Genomic DNA, 21,039 nt, shown 5'->3' on the forward strand with positions numbered 1-21,039 from the left:
ACAATTTAGACCATGTTCTTTCTCAGTTGAGCGCAGTCCTTGCCTTAAATATATTGATAAATGATGAGGCCAAAGACAAACGGTGAATTCTAGGATTGCCTGCTGTGTGGCTGGGGTTACTAGTGGCCATTTTGCAGGATGTTTTGAAGGTTCTCGAAGACTTACATTTGATTGAAATTATTTTCTTTTTTTCTATTTTGTCAAAGGAGAGAAAATAGCTTTTTAGTCTGCTTCATACTCATAATGCATTTCCATAGATATGAATAAAATAAAACTATTAGTCAGATGGTCCACTTTAACTCTTTCCTGTCCAAGCTTGTGGCCATCTAAATATTGTGACCAGAAACACCTCCAATCCAGACTTTCGTCAGTCAATAAATTGGACTAATTAGATTATTTTGGGTTGGGTTGAAGTGAGTTGAACTGGATTACATTGGATTTAGTTAAACTGAACTGAATTAAATAAAATGGGATCGAATTAGGTTAAACTGGGTTTGTTTAAATAGGATTGAGTTAAATAGGATTGATTTAAGTTAAACTCGATTGGGTTAGGTTAAATAGTTTGGATCAATTTAGGTTAAATAGTATGGATTGACTTAGGTTAAATAATTTGGATTGAGCTAGGTTAAATAATTTGGATTGACTTAGGTTAAATAGTTTGGATTGAGTTAGGTTAAATAATTTGGATTGAGTTAGGTTAAATAATTTGGATTGACTTAGGTTAAATAGTTTGGATTGAGTTAGGTTAAATAATTTGGATTGACTTAGGTTAAATAGTTTGGATTGAGTTAGGTTAAATAATTTGGATTGACTTAGGTTAAATAGTTTGGATTGAGTTAGGTTAAATAATTTGGATTGACTTAGGTTAAATAGTTTGGATTGAGTTAGGTTAAATAGTTTGGATTGAGTTAGGTTAAATAATTTGGATTGACTTAGGTTAAATAGTTTGGATTGAGTTAGGTTAAATAGTTGGATTGACTTAGGTTAAATAGTTTGGATTGACATAGGTTAAATAGTTTGGATTGAGTTAGGTTAAATAGTTAGGATTGAGTTAGATTAAATAGTTGGATTGACTTAGGTTAAATAGTTTGGATTGAGTTAGGTTAAATAATTTGGATTGACTTAGGTTAAATAGTTTGGATTGAGTTAGGTTAAATAGTTTGGATTGACATAGGTTAAATAGTTTGGATTGAGTTAGGTTAAATAGTTAGGAGTGACTTAGGTTAAATAGTTTGGATTGAGTTAGGTTAAATAGTTTGGATTGACTTAGGTCAAATAGTTTGGTTTGACTTAGGTTAAATGGAGTGGAGTTGGATAGGATTAGATTAAGTCAAACTGGGTTCAACTGTATTGGGTTAGATTAAACTGCACTGAGATAAATTGGATTAAATTGAATGAAAATTATAGAGTGGGATAGAAGATCAGCTAAGACGGGTTGATTGGGTTTGATTAGGTTACACTGAGCTGGATTGAATTATGAATAAACTGGGTTGGCTTCGATTAAATTAGGATAAATTGGGTCGAGCTGAATTGAATGATGTATAAACTGGATTGAATGAGTTGTTATAGCTCATTTGGAAAAGCTTCTTTCTGGTTTAGAAATGGCTGGAAAGGTTTAAATAGACCTCTTTATTATAAGCATACTTAACATAGCCTTTTATTACCACTATATCACTGTCGATGTTGTCAATTTTAGTTATTGCTGTAATAAATGGTATTCCTGAAAGACTATGAATGCTGATGTGAAATGGCCACATTGACACGTGTCTGTCCCCGGAAGGGTGGGCTGTAATTATTATTGGATGTCTGCAGAAGTTACCTTGAAGGACTTAAATCCAGTTTCTTTTTCTTCATCGTTTCTTTCCCCATCCAGACTGTGTCAGGACTAACTGTAATCCCAGTAAGTCACTGTTCAACTTTATATATTATTGTCTTACGTTTATTATGAAAAAGGTGAATTGTTATCTTATCGGGAAAATGGAATGGATGTTAAAGAGAGAAAATCCTTTTTTTGGGTCAGTCTAACTAAAAAATGATAAAACTCAAATAAAAAGAAGAATGGCTGGAGACTGAGCAATGTTGACCATAATCTCTGATCTTTTAACCCTTTTTTCTTAAGCTGAATAACCCCCAGTTGAGAGGATGAGAATGAATCAAATCGGCTAAACACAATCCCAGCTTGACATTCGCAAATGTTCTCCTGCCTAGAACCACCACTTTTGTTCCTAAGTCCGAAAGAAGGGTTGACTTGTGTGTTGTACGGTTCTGAGCTCCTCTCTCAACTGGTATCTCGGGGCAGGGCCGAGGTTGTGAATTGGACCAAAGCAAGAATGATGAATTTAAAGTAATATGGAAATGTTTTTTTGGATAGATCTCTGGGCCTTCAGGTTTCACCCATATTTTCATCGGTGTCTTTCCCCTCTGAAATATAAACAGCATAGAATAAACATAATTGGTTACATGGCCTGTAATCAGCAGGACTACCAATGTAGTAGAAGATTGACTGATATATTCCAAGTGCTTGACAGTTATGTGTTAAATTGGAGTCATCTAGAAGGAAACCATTGCTCGGAATCTCAATTATAAGACTTTCCACCCAGTGAACAGACTATTGTATTTTTTCATCTACACCTATAACGTAGCAAGTCCTTCTAGCGTTTGAGTTTTTGAGATTATTGGTTAATTTATTCAATACATTAATAGTGGTGGTTTCTGCTAAAGACGCTCTGCAGCAAGATAGCTTCACTGGAGAAAATCAGTCAGTTTAGCCAGGGAGTAACTGAGCCATATGGATCAGGAAGGTTTGAGTTCAATCCCTGGTCTGTGCTGAGTTAGCTCGTCTCAGCCAGGCCACAGTAGGGGCAGCACAATGATCATGGATTATGGAGGGGCGAATCGGTCGGGATTCCTGTATTTTCTCACTGTCCAGCGACCTCTACTGGAAGTGCGTGTGTGCTGACAACATTTGGCTCGACTGCACTGCTGCCTGCTGTCCAGTAGCTTGCCAGCATCCGCTGTGAAAGTTCGCTCATGTCAAGTGACTACTTGGGCGAGGCTCATGGAACTGTGCCCCAGCAAGAGTCAACATCTGTGAGCAGGGAAGGGAGAAACTTGCCCTGTGGGTGTGGGTATCTCAATGGGGAGATATCATTCATATTGGGAGAGGCCCATTGCTTGTAGCGCACCAATAAAGATCAACTAGCCTGCGAGGTACCAAACTGAACTACATTGTAAGAGAAAAGAGCAATGTGAAAAGATCAAATAAAATATTGCAACTGTCTCCTTTAACCAGAGGCACAGCGACTGCTGCTGCTTTTTGAAGATTATAAACATGTTGATTGGAAAAAGGGATTTTCTCTCTTTAATTGACTCAATGCATTTCATTACAGAAAAGTAACTGGTTAGTAATAATCTGAATAGAGTTTAAATACTACTGTGATTGTCTTAATGCCGTCGGCCACACACATGCAGGATTTGAGTAAATGTCTGAAGTTGGTGCTTGCCTTAATTCTTTTTTTCCCACATTCAAAGGGAATTGAATGAACAGTTTTTGTTTCAAAATATTAGATTTATGTAAGCCGATATCATGATTCCTATAACTAAATTTGAATGAGGAATATATTCCACAGCTTATGTCTTGTGGACATTCCCGAGCATGAAGGTGAGAATTTAAAAACGTATACAGCAAACCTTTGGAAAGACAGTGTGCAAAATTTTCAAGGGGTTTCAGGTCGAGACTTTGCTCTTTGGGGAGTCCTGACCCTTCAGAAACTTCCACATAAAGGTCGTAAAGACCTGTGAAGTAAATTGAAATGCTGCATTGCCAATTGTCCGCCCCCAGATGGTGCTCCATTTACACGAGCAAAGACCTGTCATGGCACAAACCTCGTAGGACCACAGGAAAATTATGCGTCTTTTTTTAAAAATTCCTCCTCGTTCTAATATGACGTACTCATATTTTATACAGGTCCTCATTCACCGTTATCACAAAAAAGCAGTGCTTTGCTGCAATTTATGGTTTGCCTTCAGCGAGTTCCAGAAAGCAAAGCGGGTACTGGAATTCTCCTCCCTGGCATTAAGCAGCCCAATGACTACTTTGTGAGAACAACTGTCCCTTCATTCAATCTGGAATGTCTTTTTTTTTTGGTTGCAGCAGGGAGGATTCCCTAATTATGGATCACGGCATTATACATTTTCTCCATAGTTGCCAACTCTCCCAGATGACTTTGCGGGGAATCTTTTTAAATGAGCGAGAAGCAGCAGTTAGTCCCTCACGTAGGTGACAAATTATCAGTAACTGCAATCTGACTGGAATGTGCAGCATCCATTAATCTCTCCTTGGGGGAGGAGACAGGTCTGAACAGATACCCACGTCATACTTTGACCTTTTAAAGCCTCCAAGATGTCATTAACCTATAGTAAAAGATATAGGAGCAAAGGTAATGGCTTCCTGTTGTTACAGAATTTTTTTTCAAACTTGCACAAGGACCTTTGTGCTCGAGTGAGCAGCCAACATGTCCACATTAGGACAGACAGGTTCATGTTGCTCAGAGTCCCAAGAACTTGTGGTGATGTCACCATCAGGACCATTCAGCAGTTGTTTATGATGGTGAAGATATCCTTGGGCTTGCCTCATCCTCATGAATGGGCAAGAAGGCTTTTGAGGAGATCAATGGGGGATAAGCCATGATCTAATTGAATGGTGGAACAGGCTCGAGGGGCTGAATGGCCTACTACTCCTGTTCCTAATATGGTAAGTTGGGGGAGGGAATATCTGTACAGCAGTATTCATCTCTTCTCTTCACCCCGCCCCCAAAAAAAACATTATCAGGCCCCCTCACTGAAACACATACTGACCAATACTGTGACCTCCCATATTTTCTGCGGTCCTCTCATTAACCAAGAACCCTTGTTTCCGAACAACAGCTGTGTTAACAACTTGACTCTACGCAGAGATGGCACATCTGTTTTCCACCATGTGGTTTGACCTGGGCAGTATCTTTTTAGAGTGAGGAAGTTTCTAAAAATGGAAAACTGACGACATGAAGTTACTTTTTTTTAAAAGAAGTAGAAAAATGTTTTTTTTTTCAACTTATTTCTGTGCCTTGTGACGTGGAGGCTTTTGATGAATTTCATGAACTGAGGAATCGGGCAGCGATCCTGCTCCTGCCCCTAATCCTCTTTTAAACCTAGTGAGCGGTGGCAGTGTGACGTTGTTTGCTGCTCAAATACATACAAAGTGAAATTTCATCAGGATTGGAACAATTATTAATGCCACAAGAGGGCAGTGTACATTGCATCAAATATGAGCATGCACAACTCACACAGAATGACCAGCCTATCTTACAATACTTCAGCAATTGTTTTTTGTTTGTTTGAGGGGAATGGGAGAAGAAGGGGACAGAATTTGGACACGCGATGCCAACACTTTTTCCTCCCCCCTTCCCTCCATTCTGTTCAGATTTCCCCCCTCCTTACAGATCCTGTGCCATGTTCCCCCACCAATCCTTCAAACAGACAATGTTAATCATCAGGTGCCTGCCTGATGTTCTCGCAGGAAACTGGGTAATTGATCCTTTCAATTCAAGAACTTTGCCCTGAGTGAAGCTTCCATTGAACAAACTAACCAGAAAAATTGAGGTTTAAACTGATCTCTCGTGTTCTTGTCTCTCTCTCTCTCTCTCTGACTCCCCTCGCCCCCAGTCTCCATGTCTCTCTCCTCCTTCCCAGTCACTCACTCACTCTACTCTTCCCACCATAGTCTTTCCCACCCTCACCCAACTTCCCCTTGTCTCTCTCTTCTCTTCCCCCTACCCTTTCCTCCGTCGCCTCTCTCCCTTTCCGTTAAAAGGTTATAGAAAGTTCATTCCTAACAATCTGCAGGAACTCCTGTTTTCCTGGTTGCCATTGTCTGCCTTCCGATTGGATTGACCCTGGATCTTACGTGGGCTGTCCAGACATCTATCAACTGTAAAACCTGAGGACAAAAAGCCTGTTGTTTGTCTCTGTGTCACATGATGCACAGACCTTAAAGTTTTCAATGAATTTTCCCCCACAGTAAATCAAATTGAAGAAATCAAAACATCCGCAGCCCCAAATCACAAGAGCAAGAAGATGATGTCCTCCCAGGCTACTATCCATGTTTCTATATAACCAGCACAAGGACTCGCGGTATAGAGGACAACAGTAACTCTCCCTCTCGCTCTATGGAGAAACGCCCCCTTTCCATGATACTGCAGTTAAGCACAGGACCTTATCAGGGGTGTGGTCCTGTTTGGGACCATGTGCTACTAGTTAGTGGTGTAGAGCTGCCGAGTCTTTTCTGTTTTACTTACACTCACTCTGTAGTATAAGAATAATTAGGTCTTTTCAATTCAGTCTTTTAATTTCTCCCTTCCAAACTAGCACTGTGGGTTCACATGGCCTACATTCAAACACAGTGCGTTCAGTCTTGGATATTACCACGGGCGTGAGATTAGTTTGGGTTTGTTTTCACAAAAAGCCGGCAGAGACACAATGGGCCAAAAGGCCTCCTTCTGTGCGGTGGTCCATTGAATGTACTCCAGTGTCGTTGCTAACACTTCTGAGCACTGATGAGCAAGAAGGAGTCTGACGTTTCCCCTCACCATTTTGTCTTTCTCTCTTGTAAATGTTCCTGGCAGGATTGCCCACTCCAAGGAAAGCCATGATGTGAAGTCCATTGGAGAGTAGGATTTGATTTTGTTTCTAGATTACAACCCTGAGCGTTGCAATTTCCAGCCTAGGCCATTCCTTTGCTGAATTGAAGTTCTTTATTCCAATGCTGCAGTGGCCTCTAATTCGAATCCTGCTGGAAGTGATGTGGATATTTATTCATGTGTGAAAAGTCTTTGCTTCTTGCTAGCCTTGGAGAACTTCACTCTGGTGGTCAGTTAGCAGGCTTGAGCACCTCCTGTTGGCTGTCCTGGGGAACAATCCCCAGGTATGACTCAAACAATATTCCAAATGGTAACCTCGGTGGGTGGGGGCGAAACAAAACAAAGGGACTTCCTTCAGCAAGACAGTCTGGAGCCATATCTATCTTGAAGGCATTAATACGGACTAGTGTCTTACAAACTCGCAAAGTTGAAGGTGATCTCTGTGAGGTGGCAGTTTGTGCTGCTATAATTGGCTTAAGTGCCCTGGGCTGGGGGAAAGAAAAGTCAGCCTTGGTTCCCCGGGCCTCATGACCCAGTTGGGAAGTGTGGCGTCTGGTGAGCAGTGAACTGGGCTTGACTGTGGTGCCGACTTTGAGAAGAGCCACAGGCCTGCTGTACGGAGATTACCACAAGTTGCCACTGCGAGTGGGCAGCGCAGCTTGCTGAGGTGCAAGGTCGGTGCTCCTTCCGTCTGTGTCCTTTGTAGTAAAATAAACACTGAACTAGAAATGGAACCAGTTGGAAGTGATTGATCACATAGATCCTGAGTCAGTCACGGGGTGGCAGTCATGACCTTCTTGGTGAGATGTTGGGGAGGGCAAAGTAGATTACACACACACGTACATTGTTTTGTTTCTCACTGGCCAATGGATGATCCTCTCATTTCCCCCACACCCAAAAGAAGAGTGCATTTAAAATGGGGGGCAATTCTGCTTTATTGAGGTCAAGTTGATTACTGATCCTTACTGCCACTGTGTGGGAGGATGTAGGTTTGATTTTTTTTTTTCTCTACTGTTTTCAAGCCGTGGCCAAGCAGGGATGAAAAATAAGATGAAAATGCCCTGCCTGAATGGTAGCTCACATGTACCAAATTGGGCCGGCCGCTAGCAGATGTTGGATACCATCAGGATAGGCCTCTCCGTGATGGAGATGCAAGTCCATGGATTGAGACATGAGGATAAAATGGCATACTTAAAAGAAAAAAGTTTTGTCGCAATTCCTACACAATGCAAGGTGCTGTTGATTGGGCACTTGGACAGGACATGGAGGGAGGGAGGAGGTTCCAGTTACAAGGCTCTGACGTAGACCCTGTCTATTACCCCAAAGAGGCTCCCATGAGCAATACTGTTGCATTTAAGCCTGCAATTCCAATAGAACCCCAATACAGGGAATTTATTTCTAGTCAGCTCTGCAACGGCAGAGGGCCCGTTACAGGAGATGTTTATTACAGTCAGCTTTGCAATGCCAAAGTAGGCCCCATTACAAGAGGTGCTTATTGCAGTCAGCTCTACAATGCCAAAGTAGGCCCCATTACAAGAGGTGCTTATTGCAGTCAGCTCTACAATGCCAAAGTAGGTCCCATTACAAGAGGTGCTTATTGCAGTCAGCTCTGCAATGCTAAAGAAGGCCCCATTACAAGAGGTGCTTATTGCAGTCAGCTCTGTAATGGCAAAAGGACACATGACAGTTCTCCGGTTCCAATAGGCCACATTACAGGAGGATTCATTACAATATACTATCAATAAACCAGCACTTAATGAGAAGAAATTTGGGTGGTCTTGTCTGTACAGAATAGTAGACCCCTTGAGGCTTTCCAGACACCACAACCTGTGATATTGGGCACATTTCCTTTGGTTGTTTTGATCAATGGAAACACTGCTCAACCAGTCCAATGAAACACCCTTTTCATATATCTGTTGAGTGCTTTATAAAGTGGGTTGACATTTGATCTGCTTTTTTTTTTCTTCCTCAGGCCTGATAGTCCTTGTCTGTCTGTGTGTGTGTGTTTTTTTTTTACTCTAATGCCTGTTCAAACTGTTGTAACACAGGCAAAGGGCCTGAAATGCTGTACGCAGGACAAAAGATAAACGATAATGAGTGGCACACTGTCCGGGTAGTTCGGCGTGGGAAGAGCCTGCAGCTGTCTGTGGACAACGTCACTGTGGAAGGTAAGGCTTCTGTTTTGGTCCCGAATGTTGCCATTGCCCCAATTGAACACACTGAACAGCATATAAGCAACAAAGCATTATAACAATCAGAATCTGTGAACAGAATGCCAGTGTGTTCTTCTGTGCCCTACGGCGAGTTAACTGATCTTGGCTGGGTGCTACAATTGGCCTTGGCTTCCTGGGTTAGTGAGTGGAATGGTCAGCCAGAGTTCCTGCTCCTGATTACGATCTAACAATCACTACTGAAAAGTGTGTGTTTGCATGGAGGTTGGTGGACAGCAAACATAGGCTTGAAGGTAATGCTACACCAATGGTTGAATAGTCTGCTGGGCGCTCGCTGCCTAAGGTTCCATTTGCGAAATGGCCACCAACATAGAATTGCATACATAAAATTTATAGCACAGAAACAGGCCATGCAGTGGTTATGCTCCACACAAGCCTCCTCATCTCACCCAATCAGCATATCCTTCTATTCCTTTCTCCCTCAGCTTCCCCTTAAATGCATCTATTCTATTCGCCTCAGCTACTGCATATAGGTAGCATATTCCACATCCTAACCAGTCTCTGGGTAAAGAAGTTTCTCCTGAATTCCTTATTGGATTTATTGGTGATTATCCTATATTTACTGCCCCTAGTTTTGGACTCACCCACAAGTGGAAATATTTTCTCTACGCCTACCCTATCGAACCCTTTCGTTATCTTAAAGACCTCTGTCAGGTCACCCCTCAGGCTTCTCTTCTCTTTTCTGGAGAAAAGAGCCTGTTCACAGGCCCCAGCAGGTGTTGAAAGCTTTCTGGAGTGGCACTTGAACCACAACTTTCTGACTCAAAGTCGAGATTACTACCACTGAGCCACAACTAACACCTGATTCTTCTATCAGGAAGAATGGTTAAGGCCAGGACACTGGACCCAGTGAAAAAACACCTGTAATATGGAGATCTGGAAGGATGGGATCCAATCAAACTATCTTATGATCCTGCCTTATCCTTTCTATAACCGGGGAGGAATATTCTGTCGGCAGAAAAATATAATTGTTGTACTAACTCTTTGCCAGGAGAGGACACTGTGGTCCTGTCTGACAAATGGAGAGCAAAATCTGAACGGAAAGATTTACTGTTTTGTATTTGGAATGAAATGGTAATCACATCCTTCCTGCTCGCTTTTAACATTTCTCTACAAATAGAAAATCGAAGAAATATCACTTCATGCTGAGTGGAATACACATGGGAGGGAACTGAGACAGGACCTAATAGAAATAGTAAATGGTATAGAAAAGGTGAATGTGGAACGCTACTTCAAAAAGGGACGAGGCAGCACCAGACGCAAACTGGTGAAAGGCACGTTCATTTAGGACCAATGTCAAAGCTCTTCGTATAAAGAGCGTTTTAACATGTGGGATGAACTTCCAGGGAGAGCAGTGGAGGCATTTTATTAAGGATTCGGTGCGGTGATGGGCCGAATATAGGTTTTTCCAGAAGGCTGATCTGAAAGGCCTTTCTCATCCAGATCTATCTGGTCTAATCTTCCAACTACACAGAAGGCAGTGTAACATTCTCCAGCTTTTATTTGAATGCATTTCTTCTGTGAAAGTTTTTACAAATAAGATGGAAGTAACAATGAAACAACAGAAAGATATATATTTTTATAAGCATCCTATCATGTCCTCAGAATGTCCCAAAGAACTCTACAACCAATAGGTTACTTTTGAAGTGCTCTCACTGATATGTAGGCAAATGGGACAACCGATTTGTGCAGAGCAAGGTCTCCACATACAGCAGATGTTGGTTGAGGGAGGAATATTGGCCAGGACACTAGGAGAACTCCCCACTGTTCTTCAAAGAATGCCTTGGAGTCTTTTACCTGAGCAGGTAGATGGGGCCTTAGTTTAACATCTCAACTGAAAGATGGCACCTCCAACAATGCAGCACTCCGATGTTACTGAACTGAAATGCCAGCTTGGCCTAGGTGCTCAAGTCTGTAGTAGTGGGGATTGGATCTACAACTTTCTGACTCAGGTGAGCGTGCTATCAACTGAGCGAATCTGATGACTAAACAAAAATGTACAGCACTAAGTATTTTAAAAGTCCACATAAGAGTATATATTTAAAATAAATGTGGAGACAGTTGGGACCATTTTATCATTCTTGACCTGTGCTATGTTTGTTTGAACCAAATTTCCCTCATTTCTTCATTCTCTACAATCAAATGGGAACTTTCATCTTGTCATGAAGCATGTCACAAAACCTACAGTATCCGTGAGTCAGCTATTGTGTAGAGAAGGACACTTTCCATTTCATGGCCTTGTGTTTTTCTGCTGATGTTAGCTGCTTGTTGTCTTCCCTGTCTGGTTGTTTTAGTTTGGTGCTCCAGGTTTCCATATCTGGGAACTTACCAAATGCCCAAACTTTGCTGTCTCCCTTCATTGAGTTATTTTCATAAAGTGAATCCTGCTGAAAACTCGGCACTTATGTCTTTCCATGTGGAGCATTTGGCTATTAATAGTTTCATCAATAGTAAAGCTAATATCAGAACTCAGCGCATGATCTCATCGCATCCCACCGCTGAAACCCTGCTCACTGTTTCTACCTTTAACCTTGGCAGATGGTGAGGTAATTGAAAAACTGCGGAAATGTGACCAGCATGGAAGGGGCTGATGTAGTGAGTTAGACACTGGTTTTCTCCTTTGGGATTTAAATCCAACTCAAACTGGTGGGATGAAAGTCTCCTCTCCATTGACTTGTGAATTGGGTTTGAGGTAGCCTCCAGCTCAACACTTTCCCTCATTTGCACTATCTTGGCAATATCATCTAGAAAGGTCAACGGATGATTGGCGTGAAAAATGTAAAATGTCACATTTGTGCAGGGTGGGGACTCTTCAGGGGCTGGGCCTGAGACTGAAGAACATTGGAGGAGGGGGGTTATAGTAGGGGGAGCTTTACTTGCATCTAATGATGACCCAGAGAGTGCTTGATGTTGACCCTGGGTGTCCAAAGTAGAAAGTGTTCCCATTGCCCAGCACTAACATCCCTCACCTTGTTGAACACAAAAGGAAAAGTTAAAAGAAAATGTGACTAGCAGACCACATGTACTATGTCCATGGACATTCCTCTGTCACTGGAATGTGCTCATTGTGCTGAGGAGGAGGCTGTCCCCTTATGGTAACGAGGGGGTGGGGGGGGAGGGGATTGATCAATTAATACAATTCAAAATGGTTCCATTCGAGATGGTTGAATGACTATCACAGGTGTACCATGGAAAAAGACCCAGGCTAAGTACATGGACAGAAAATGCAAACTTGTCACAGTAGAAACATTTTTTGCCTCGCAGAAGGTTGTGATTCATGGCACAAGCAGTGCTCGTGCCTGTCAGGAACTGAGTACCTCATCCCCCTGCTATAGGTTTCTCTCAGGCTATTTTCTCAGGACTTCAACCAGCTACAGAAAGAGATAGTCCAATTGAACACCTCTTCTACTGACTACATCTGCTGTTCAGCCCCTCAGGCATGGGGGGACCGTTCCCACAGAGGTTCTCCCGATCTCCTGCCATGGCTGTTTACGCCGTATCTCAGATCTCCCGCTGAAGTTACAGCGGGAGATGGGGAACACCCTCAGGGAAATGTTGCCGTGTGGTGTCCACCAGACATTGAGCCACATATAGGACGTTAAACCAAAGGAAGTGAAATAAGTACCGAATAAGAACACATGGTGAAAACGTCTGTGCCAAAAGGTGTGTGCATTTTTCTTCACTTTTTACTGAAGGATTTTTTGATTAAAAACCATAAAAGTTACACCAGTAAATAACAATGGGAGGAAATGGTGAGAGAGAAAAATGCGAACTCTCCCATACCAGTGCTACATCCATGCTGGCTTTCTCAAGTGTTTGATGTACAAAACAAGCCAAGAAGCAATTGGACTTCCTTGTACTGGGAGTAATAGCTGCAGTACTGAGGGAGTGCTGCACTGTCGGAGGTGCCGTCTTTCGGATGAGATGTTAAACCGAGGCTCCGTCTGCCCTCTCAGGTGGATGTAAAAAATCCCATAACACTATTTTGTAGAAGAGCAGGGTAATTCTCCCAGGTGTCCTGGGACAATATTTATCCCTCAACCAACATCACTAACATAGATTATCTGGTCATTATCTCATTGCTGTTTGTGGGAGTTTGCTGTGTGCAAATTACCTACGTTACAACAATGACTATACCTTCAAAAGTACTTCATTGGCTGTGAAAGGCTTTGGGATGTCCTGAGGTCATGGTAGAAATGCAAGTCTTTTATACTGACCGACAAACTGGTCAAGCCTTTGGAAGATACATCTCTTCCATCTTCCGTACCATGCATCGGTACCACTGATCACTTAAATACCATTAGTAACGCCAGCGACACTTTGATGTTTATATTTTGATATCTAAGTGACCAGTGCCACAGCAAGAATCACTGTGTGAGGTAGCAGGTGTTAAACTATCACCCAAACTAGGGAGTCAGATTTCCTTGTGCCTGCAGAATCTGTTATGCCAGTGAATCCAATAAAGCTTGGGCAAGAAGATTCTAAAGTAGAAACAGAAGATATTGGGAAACAGAACAGGTCCACTCGCATCCAAAACTGAAATATTTAACTTTCCCACCCTAAATTATTAACCTATGTTTCTTGTCTCATTTTTTTCAGATGTTCACTGACCTGCTGTGAATTTTCTATTTTCATTTGATTTCCAACAATTGCAGGTTTTCTTTTTATCTTAAAGACCCTGCTTTACCAATGAAATTCTTTGCCAACCAATCCAACTTGACTGGCATGAGGCAGTGTGATAATAGGTTGCAATGCACCAACGATGGAATTTATTTCCGCATGGTGTCCCTCTAGGGATGAAATTTGTACATGGCATGGCATCTATCCGTGCACATGTCGGGGAGATTGCTTTCCTAACAGTGCATCAGGGCATCTTGTGATATCCAGTCGTTCATACATTATGAATGCAACTGTAGCATCAAAGATTTGCCTTGCACCCCTCCTGAGCAGGATGCAAGAGAAAGCTTGTCACCTAGTAGGCAATCCTTCTGGCCTTGATTCTCCCTTTCCTTGTCTGATTCTTTTTTCTGTCGGTACTTCTGTCAGTGCTATGCAAGTGTCATTTTTTTTTCACTCAATCTCTTTCTCCTTCCTACATCGTGTTAATATCAGCTTCATGGCGCGGCCCCCTGTTCTAACCCCATTTTTCTCTGGACTTCAAAAATCCAGAGCTTCTCACCTGCCTCCGACCCTCCTTCCTCCCACAATTTACCAGCTCTTTAAACTCCGGCTTGGCGTCACCTAACTATCACACGATTTATCCTAACTTAGAAATTTAAGAGTAAGGAGGGAAGTTGATTGGAACTTTTTCATCCAAAAGGGTAATAGTATCGTTAGATAAGTTTACGATTGAAACAAACGGATTCATAAGATAATTAGATATATTTCTGGAGAGAGAAGAATTGAGGATATGTCGAAGATGGGGTGAATCTGCAGAAAGGGTAGGGCTGCTGGGCCTAATAGCATTTCCTGTTACTAAAAGTTCTGGTGCATAGAATTATATAGAAATTACCACACAGAAACAGACAATTTGGCTCAACTAGTCCGTGTTGGTGTTTGTCCTCCACATGAGCAGTAGTCCTAATACCATGTGCCCACCCTGCTCCCATCTCCTATCTCTGACGGTTTAGTTCACAAGAGGGCCTCTTACAGCTGAACCCGATAGTGGAAGGAGATCACTAACCTGTTTTCTCAGCTGGGAGACAATGTATAGGGAAATTGGACTAGAAAGACAGTCGCATGAGCAATTCAAAGAAGTAAAGTACCAAATGATAGAGAGAGTGAAAAGTGTTTGGTTCCTATTTGTGCTGATTTATTGCTGATGGCCGAGGGGAAGTGTTCATAGGATCGCAGAATGGTTACAGCACAGAAGGAGGCCATTCGGCCCATCGAGCCCGTGCCGGCTCTTTGTAAGAGCAATCCAGTTAGTCCCATTCCCCCGCTCTTTCCCCGTAGCCCTGCAAATTTTTTCCCTTCAAGTATTTATCCAATTCCTTTTTGAAAGCCACAATTGAATCTGCTTCCCCACCCTTTCAGGCAGCGCATTCCAGATCATAACTACTCGCTGTGTAAATGCCAAGCTGGCATTTCAGTTCAGTAACGTCGGAGTGCTGCATTGTTGGAGGTGCCATCTTTCAGTTGAGATTTATTTACTTTATCTAAACCCGTCATGATTTTGAAATCTCCTCTCAACCTTCTCTGCTCTAAGGAGAACAACCCCAGCTTCTAACAGTCTATCCATGTAACTAAAGTCCCTCACCATTCTAGTAAATCTTTTTTTTAGACAAGGAAGGAAGAGACACAAACAATGGTCAGAGAAAAGATTAACTCATTAACCAAGCAATTCATATTGATACTTGAGGGTCAAAGTCTTTTGCATATCTACGATCCCTGTAACCTTGAAAGGCTGTATTAAGAAGTCAGCTAGGATGTCAGTGCAAATGAAAATTTGATGATCGGGAACTGGTCCAATCAAAAGTTCACTAAGATCAATTAGTACTGCAATGGTGAGCTCTGACTGAAGTGGTCATGTGTTCCACTCCAGAACATGAGCACATAATCTGGGGAGATGCTTTGGTTCTGTACTGAGAGCATGCTGCATGGACCTTTTGGACCAAAATCCTGTATACCTATTAAGGCCCCATGGCACCACTCAAATAAGAGTAGGGGCTTCTCCTGGGGTCCTGGCCAACATTGGCTCCTTAATCAACAATACTAAAAACACATTGACTGGTCATTTATCTGATTTGCTATTTGTGGGACCTTGCTCTGTGCACAAATTGGCCGCTGCCTTTGCCTAGAGAACAAGTGCGAGTATATTGGATTTAGGAACCTTTTGAGTCTGAGGAGTACAGTCTAGTTCAGGTTTGGGTAGAGTTCTACTCAGTGGGTGTTACAATCTTGGGTTCTTATAGTAGATAAGATTCAGTGTCGGTGCCCTCCCCCATCAGTGGACATTGTGTCCTCTATAAACTGGAGTGTGTCTTTATATGCCCAATATCTAGGTAAATGTAGCATGACCCAGAAATTGAACAGAGAACCTTTGCCGCTATATTTTGGCTCACTGGGATATACTGCATGCCACCATTTGACCTCCTCACCTTTCGTAGGTGGAAGTATATATATTCTATCAGACTGAAGCTCAGACTATAAACCAACAGACGTTAAACACGTAAATGAACAGTACTCAACACAAAACAATATATTTTCAGTAATTACAGCCTTCACCAACCCCCTCAATGTCAAAACAACAAAACCCTTCTCCTGCACGGCCTCTGAACATTGCTCCTCGAAACACGACCACTCAGGTGAAACCAGATGAAGCTCGATCTCCCTGCTGGTTTTGGATTGATTGACTTCTGAGGTGAAGACATATCTTTCATAATGCTTTGAGTTCTGTTAGAACAAAGGACAACCCCCCCCCCCCCCCGCCCCTGAAACTCTCATAACCTGTGCGGTTGTTGATTTAATATGGTTATCAATTACCTGGGATGTTTGTTCCTACATACACAGCCACCACTTCCAGCAAAATATAATGACAATTCTCAGCCTGTCTGTCTGTATCCAAAGTCTCAAACTGACTAAATTGAATAGAAAGGCACCTACACAGAAAGGCTTCAAGAAATGTTTGATTCATTGATCTGTCAAACATTTAATAGACTGGCTGCCGTCCAAGTATAAAGTGAATCATTTGACCATGCATACCAAGGATGTCCAGAACTATGCATGTTTCTCGCCTTGCCCTGAGGTGTGAACTTTAACCAGACCATACCGCAAGCTGGATAGAGTTTATATTAAATAGTTAGCAATAACTGATGGTAACACTTTGTGGTGTGTTGTGTCCAAACCCAAAGAAGGCAAAAAGTCTCCCCTTTTGTGAAACAGTCCCTCACATTGGAATCCGACACCGTGCATGTGGGTCTCTGCCCACTGCGCTTGGCACGGCACCAAGCCCGACAGACATGTCGCTCCTATGCCTTGTGTTTTTGCCAACCTGCACTTGCAGCAGTCTCGTGCACAGCCCACGGGCAGTGAATTGCCCACATTGGCCCAGTGCCGACATTGCCTCGCAGTTCTGTCCTATGACAGTGAACGGACAATGTGGCCTGGCTGTGTTCCCTGGCTTGTCCGTCATCAAGCTGAGGCAGCGGCGCCCTGTGAAAAATTATTGCTGGCCCCTGCCAGAATGTGGAACACCTGACTTCCTGGGGTTGATATAAACTGTGGACGGGTGGCACTTGTGCCTGAAGTCCCTGCCAAGAGGCCCGAGCCATTTTGAGGGCCAGGCCTCTTTTCAGTATTGTCGATGAGGGCTGGCAGTGGGCTGCAAGATTTCTGGGGGTCCATTCATGGTCGTTCTGGTACCTCAAAAGTCTTACAAAACAACTTGCCTTTTCCTGAGTGGCCTGCAGCGGTCCCCTTAAGAACTCCTGGTTAGGCCGCTCAATGCCTAGTACCAGTGGGTGGTGTGTGTATGGTGCATGCTCCACCCATTGGTGTCTCAATTGCATCAGCATCCTCGGAGCACAGTAGGACTCCAGTTAGCATATTCCAAATAGGCCCCACCCGAAATAGGCTTTGGTACACTATAAGCCATCCAGTAGATCTGCAGGTGGGTTCCAGACGCTATACAGATTTGGACTGCAACTTTATTGAGGTGCTTTGAGATGCAGTTAAGTTGAAAAGAAACCTTGCTGCTCCTGCTCCCAAATGCTTTTTCTAAAACGTGTTTGTCGTTTTAGGGCAAATGGCCGGAGATCACACCAGACTGGAGTTCCACAACATCGAAACTGGCATAATGACGGAGAAGCGATTCATCTCCATCGTTCCCTCCAACTTCATCGGCCACCTGCAGAGCCTCGACTTCAACGGGATGCACTACATTGACCTCTGCAAGAATGGTGACATCAGTTACTGCGAGCTGAATGCCTTCTTCGGCATGAGGGACATCATCGCGGATCCTGTGACATTCAAAACCAAGTCCAGTTACCTGGCGCTGGCCACGCTTCAGGCGTACACTTCCATGCATTTGTTCTTCCAGTTTAAGACCACAGCCATAGACGGCTTGATCCTTTACAACAGTGGAGATGGCAACGACTTCATTGTGGTGGAGCTCGTTAAAGGGTGGGTACAATTCTTGGCTGTTGCATCTGGCCTAATCAGGAAAGGTCCCTGAGCAATGAGGGGCAGTGGGTACCTAAATGCTCCCCTCACGACATAATGGGTCAACTCACCTCCTGATGTGAACCAAGTCATGCCGAACACAGTCTCAGGATATGGGGTAGGACATTTAGGACTGAGAGGAGGAGAAATTTCCTCACTCAGAGGGTGGTGAACCTGTGGAATTCCCTACCACAGAAGGCTGCGGAGGCCAAGTCACTGAATATATTTAAGAAGGAGCTAGATAGATTTCTAGACAGAAAAGGCATCAAGGAGTATGGGGAGAGAGCGGGAATATGGTATTGAGATAGAGGATCAGCCATGATCATAATGAATGGCGGAGCAGGCTCGAAGGGCCGAATGGCCTACTCCTGTTCCTATTTTCTATGTTTCTATGCAGAATGTCTATGGCTTGATCTCTGACAGGGTAGATAGAGAGAAACCTTTCTTCTGGTGCGGGGGGGGGGGCGTCCAGAACAAGGGGGCATAACCTTAAAATTAGAGCCAGGCCGTTCAGGGGTGATGTCAGGAAGAATTTCTTCACACAAAGGGGAGTGGGAATCTGGAACTCTCTCCCCCCAAAAAGCTGTTGAGGCTGGGGGTGAATTGAAAATTTCAAAACTGAGATTGATAAGATTTTTGTTGGGTGAGGGTATTAAGGGTTACGGAACCAAGGCTGGTAGATGGAGTTAGAATCAGATCAGCCATGATCTAATTGAACGGCAGAACAGGCTCGATGGCCTCCTCCTGAATTAGCCGATGTCTATTGGAAGAGCAGGTCACCTTTAGGTTTGACTTCAATAATCCTGGACCAGAAGCGGGGAGAAGCAGCAAATCGGTGATGTTCCTCAGCTGTGATGAAGACCTCCCAATCATGGTCTAAAAGCTGCCAGTTGCCAGGCTATTAGACCGTAAATACTTCACCAATGGAACATTTGCCAATTAGGTGTGGTTCTGGAGGGCTGTCGGTTCATGTGGAATTGGGCGCCTAGAAAAATCAGTACCTTCAAGAAAGAAGGGGGGAAAACTGAAAAGTGCGCTGTTAATTCTCAGATTCAGAGAGGGCTTATACTGTTATATTTTAAGAATGCAGAATTTCACCTGGAAAAATTCAGGGTTGGAACTGTGAACATAGAGGGATGGCAGAATTTCACCTGGAAAAATTCAGGGTTGTAACTGTGAACATAGAGGGATGGCAGAATTTCACCTGGAAAAATTCAGGGTTGTAACTGTGAACACAGAGGGATTGAATCTGGTTCTATCATAGACACTGCCTGCATTTTACACCTGTCTGTGCTCTCGGAGTCAGGTTACGAATGTGGTAAATGCAGATTATTAAAGCAAATGCAGATTATTAAAGCAAACTAAAAGGACTAAATATTCTCCTCCATGTTGAAGAATGGAGGGTGTATTGGAAAGTGTTATTGAGTGTGGAGTATATCAGTACAACAGAGAGGCGTGTGGGGTATGTCAGTGTTACAGTGAGGGTGTGATACTTTATTTGCTCTCAGGATGTGCATGAGGCCACATTTACTGCCCAGCCTTGTTGCCCTGAGAAGGTGGCGGTAAGCCTTCCTCTTAAATCGCTGCAGTCCGTGAGGTGATGTTAGGAAGGGAATTTCAGGATATTAACCTAGCGACCATGGGAAGAACGGCATTATTTGCAAGTCAGGATGTCTTGGGGGGGATCTGCAAGGTGATGGTGTTCCCACAATATTACTGCTCTTGCCCTTTTTGATTGTGGAGGTCAGAGGGGAAGGAGGTGCTGTCGAAGGGACCTCGGTGTGTTGCTGTAGTGCATCCTGTAGATCATGCATTCTGCAGTCACAGTGGTCTAGTCCAATGTCAGGGGCACCGATCAAGTGTCCCGGATATTGCGGTTCATGAGTGCTGCTGTGGCTGCACCCATTCAGGTGAGTGGTGGGTGTTCCAGCACACACCTGGCTGAGTCTCGTAGGTGCTGGAGAGGCTTTGTGGGATCAGGAGGTGAGCCGCTCATCAGGCAATACTCAGTCTCTGCCCTGCTCTTGTAGCCACAGTGTTGATAGGGTTAGTCAAGTTAAGCTTCTGGTCAATGGTAACCCGCAGGATACTGATGGTGGAGCACTCAGTGACGCTGTGATTGAAAGTCAGGTGGCTGTGCTTTCTCTTGTTTACAAGAAAGTACTGTTCCAGCGTTCACAGGCGAGGGGAGGGGAGGGGAGGCTCTGACACCAAGCTGGACATGTTATCCTCAGACAAGGAAGGGCAAGCAATTCCGGGCGGGGGTGCGGACGGGTTGGCCGTGACATTCCTTGGGCTGCGATGACTAGCCTCTGCCAACCGCGACAATCTATCTCTGTACGACTCCAATCACTATAGGGTTTTTCTTTTGACCGCCGCCCTACTCCCTATTGACCTCAGTTTTGCAAGGGCTTCTTGCTGCCATACTTGGTCAGATGCCACTCTGGCACTGAGGACAACCACTTTCACTGCACCTCTGGTATTCAGTTCTTGCATCCATGTCTGGATCAAGGCTGCGGTGAGGTCTGGAGCCGAGTGGTTCTGGCAGAACTTGAATGAAGCATCGGTCACAGTGAATGGTTCAAGTATATTCAAGTGCTACAGTGTTGGGGGAATTTTAATATTTAATCTTACTTGAGGTTTAATTTTGTATTTATATCTAACAGTTCTCTGATAAGAAATCAAGTTAAATCCATCCTTATTTTAAAGGCTCAATTTCTCCCCATCCCAACATGTCGATCTGTTTTTCTCCAAAGATAATAAGTGCAGTTCCATAAGCCCCTCTTTGTAACTTAACTCCGGAAATCCTTCGGTTATTATTGTCTGTTCCCTTTAATGTTATTTTCAAGGTAGGATGTCCAGTAATAGTCCAAGTGTGCCCTTTTTTGAGTTGTTGGAGGTTGAAATAACATTTTAACTTTTTTACTTGTCCACAATATTATAAAGAGTTAGGTATAAAACATAGCTCC

At 43.4% G+C, this 21,039-nt stretch overlaps 1 protein-coding gene across 17 annotated transcripts in view; it reads left to right on the top strand.

Annotated features, from left to right (window-relative positions):
* The window catches only part of LOC137306476 (neurexin-2-like), a 1,403,359-nt gene that overhangs the window by 539,095 nt on the left and 843,225 nt on the right, over positions 1–21,039 (top strand). For 13 of the 17 annotated variants that reach the window (XM_067975733.1, XM_067975727.1, XM_067975734.1 and 10 more), the window contains 3 exons: positions 1,874–1,900; positions 8,726–8,845; positions 17,650–18,031. In XM_067975733.1, coding sequence (XP_067831834.1) covers positions 1,874–1,900; positions 8,726–8,845; positions 17,650–18,031 — 529 coding nt within the window. Of the gene's footprint in view, positions 1–1,873; positions 1,901–4,257; positions 4,267–7,181; positions 7,191–8,725; positions 8,846–17,649; positions 18,032–21,039 lie in introns of all 17 variants that reach the window. The other 4 variants (XM_067975729.1, XM_067975718.1, XM_067975720.1 and 1 more) reach the window with 3 other exon arrangements.

The sequence above is a fragment of the Heptranchias perlo genome, chromosome 43, assembly GCF_035084215.1.
Source record: "Heptranchias perlo isolate sHepPer1 chromosome 43, sHepPer1.hap1, whole genome shotgun sequence".
NCBI lineage: Eukaryota > Metazoa > Chordata > Chondrichthyes > Hexanchiformes > Hexanchidae > Heptranchias > Heptranchias perlo.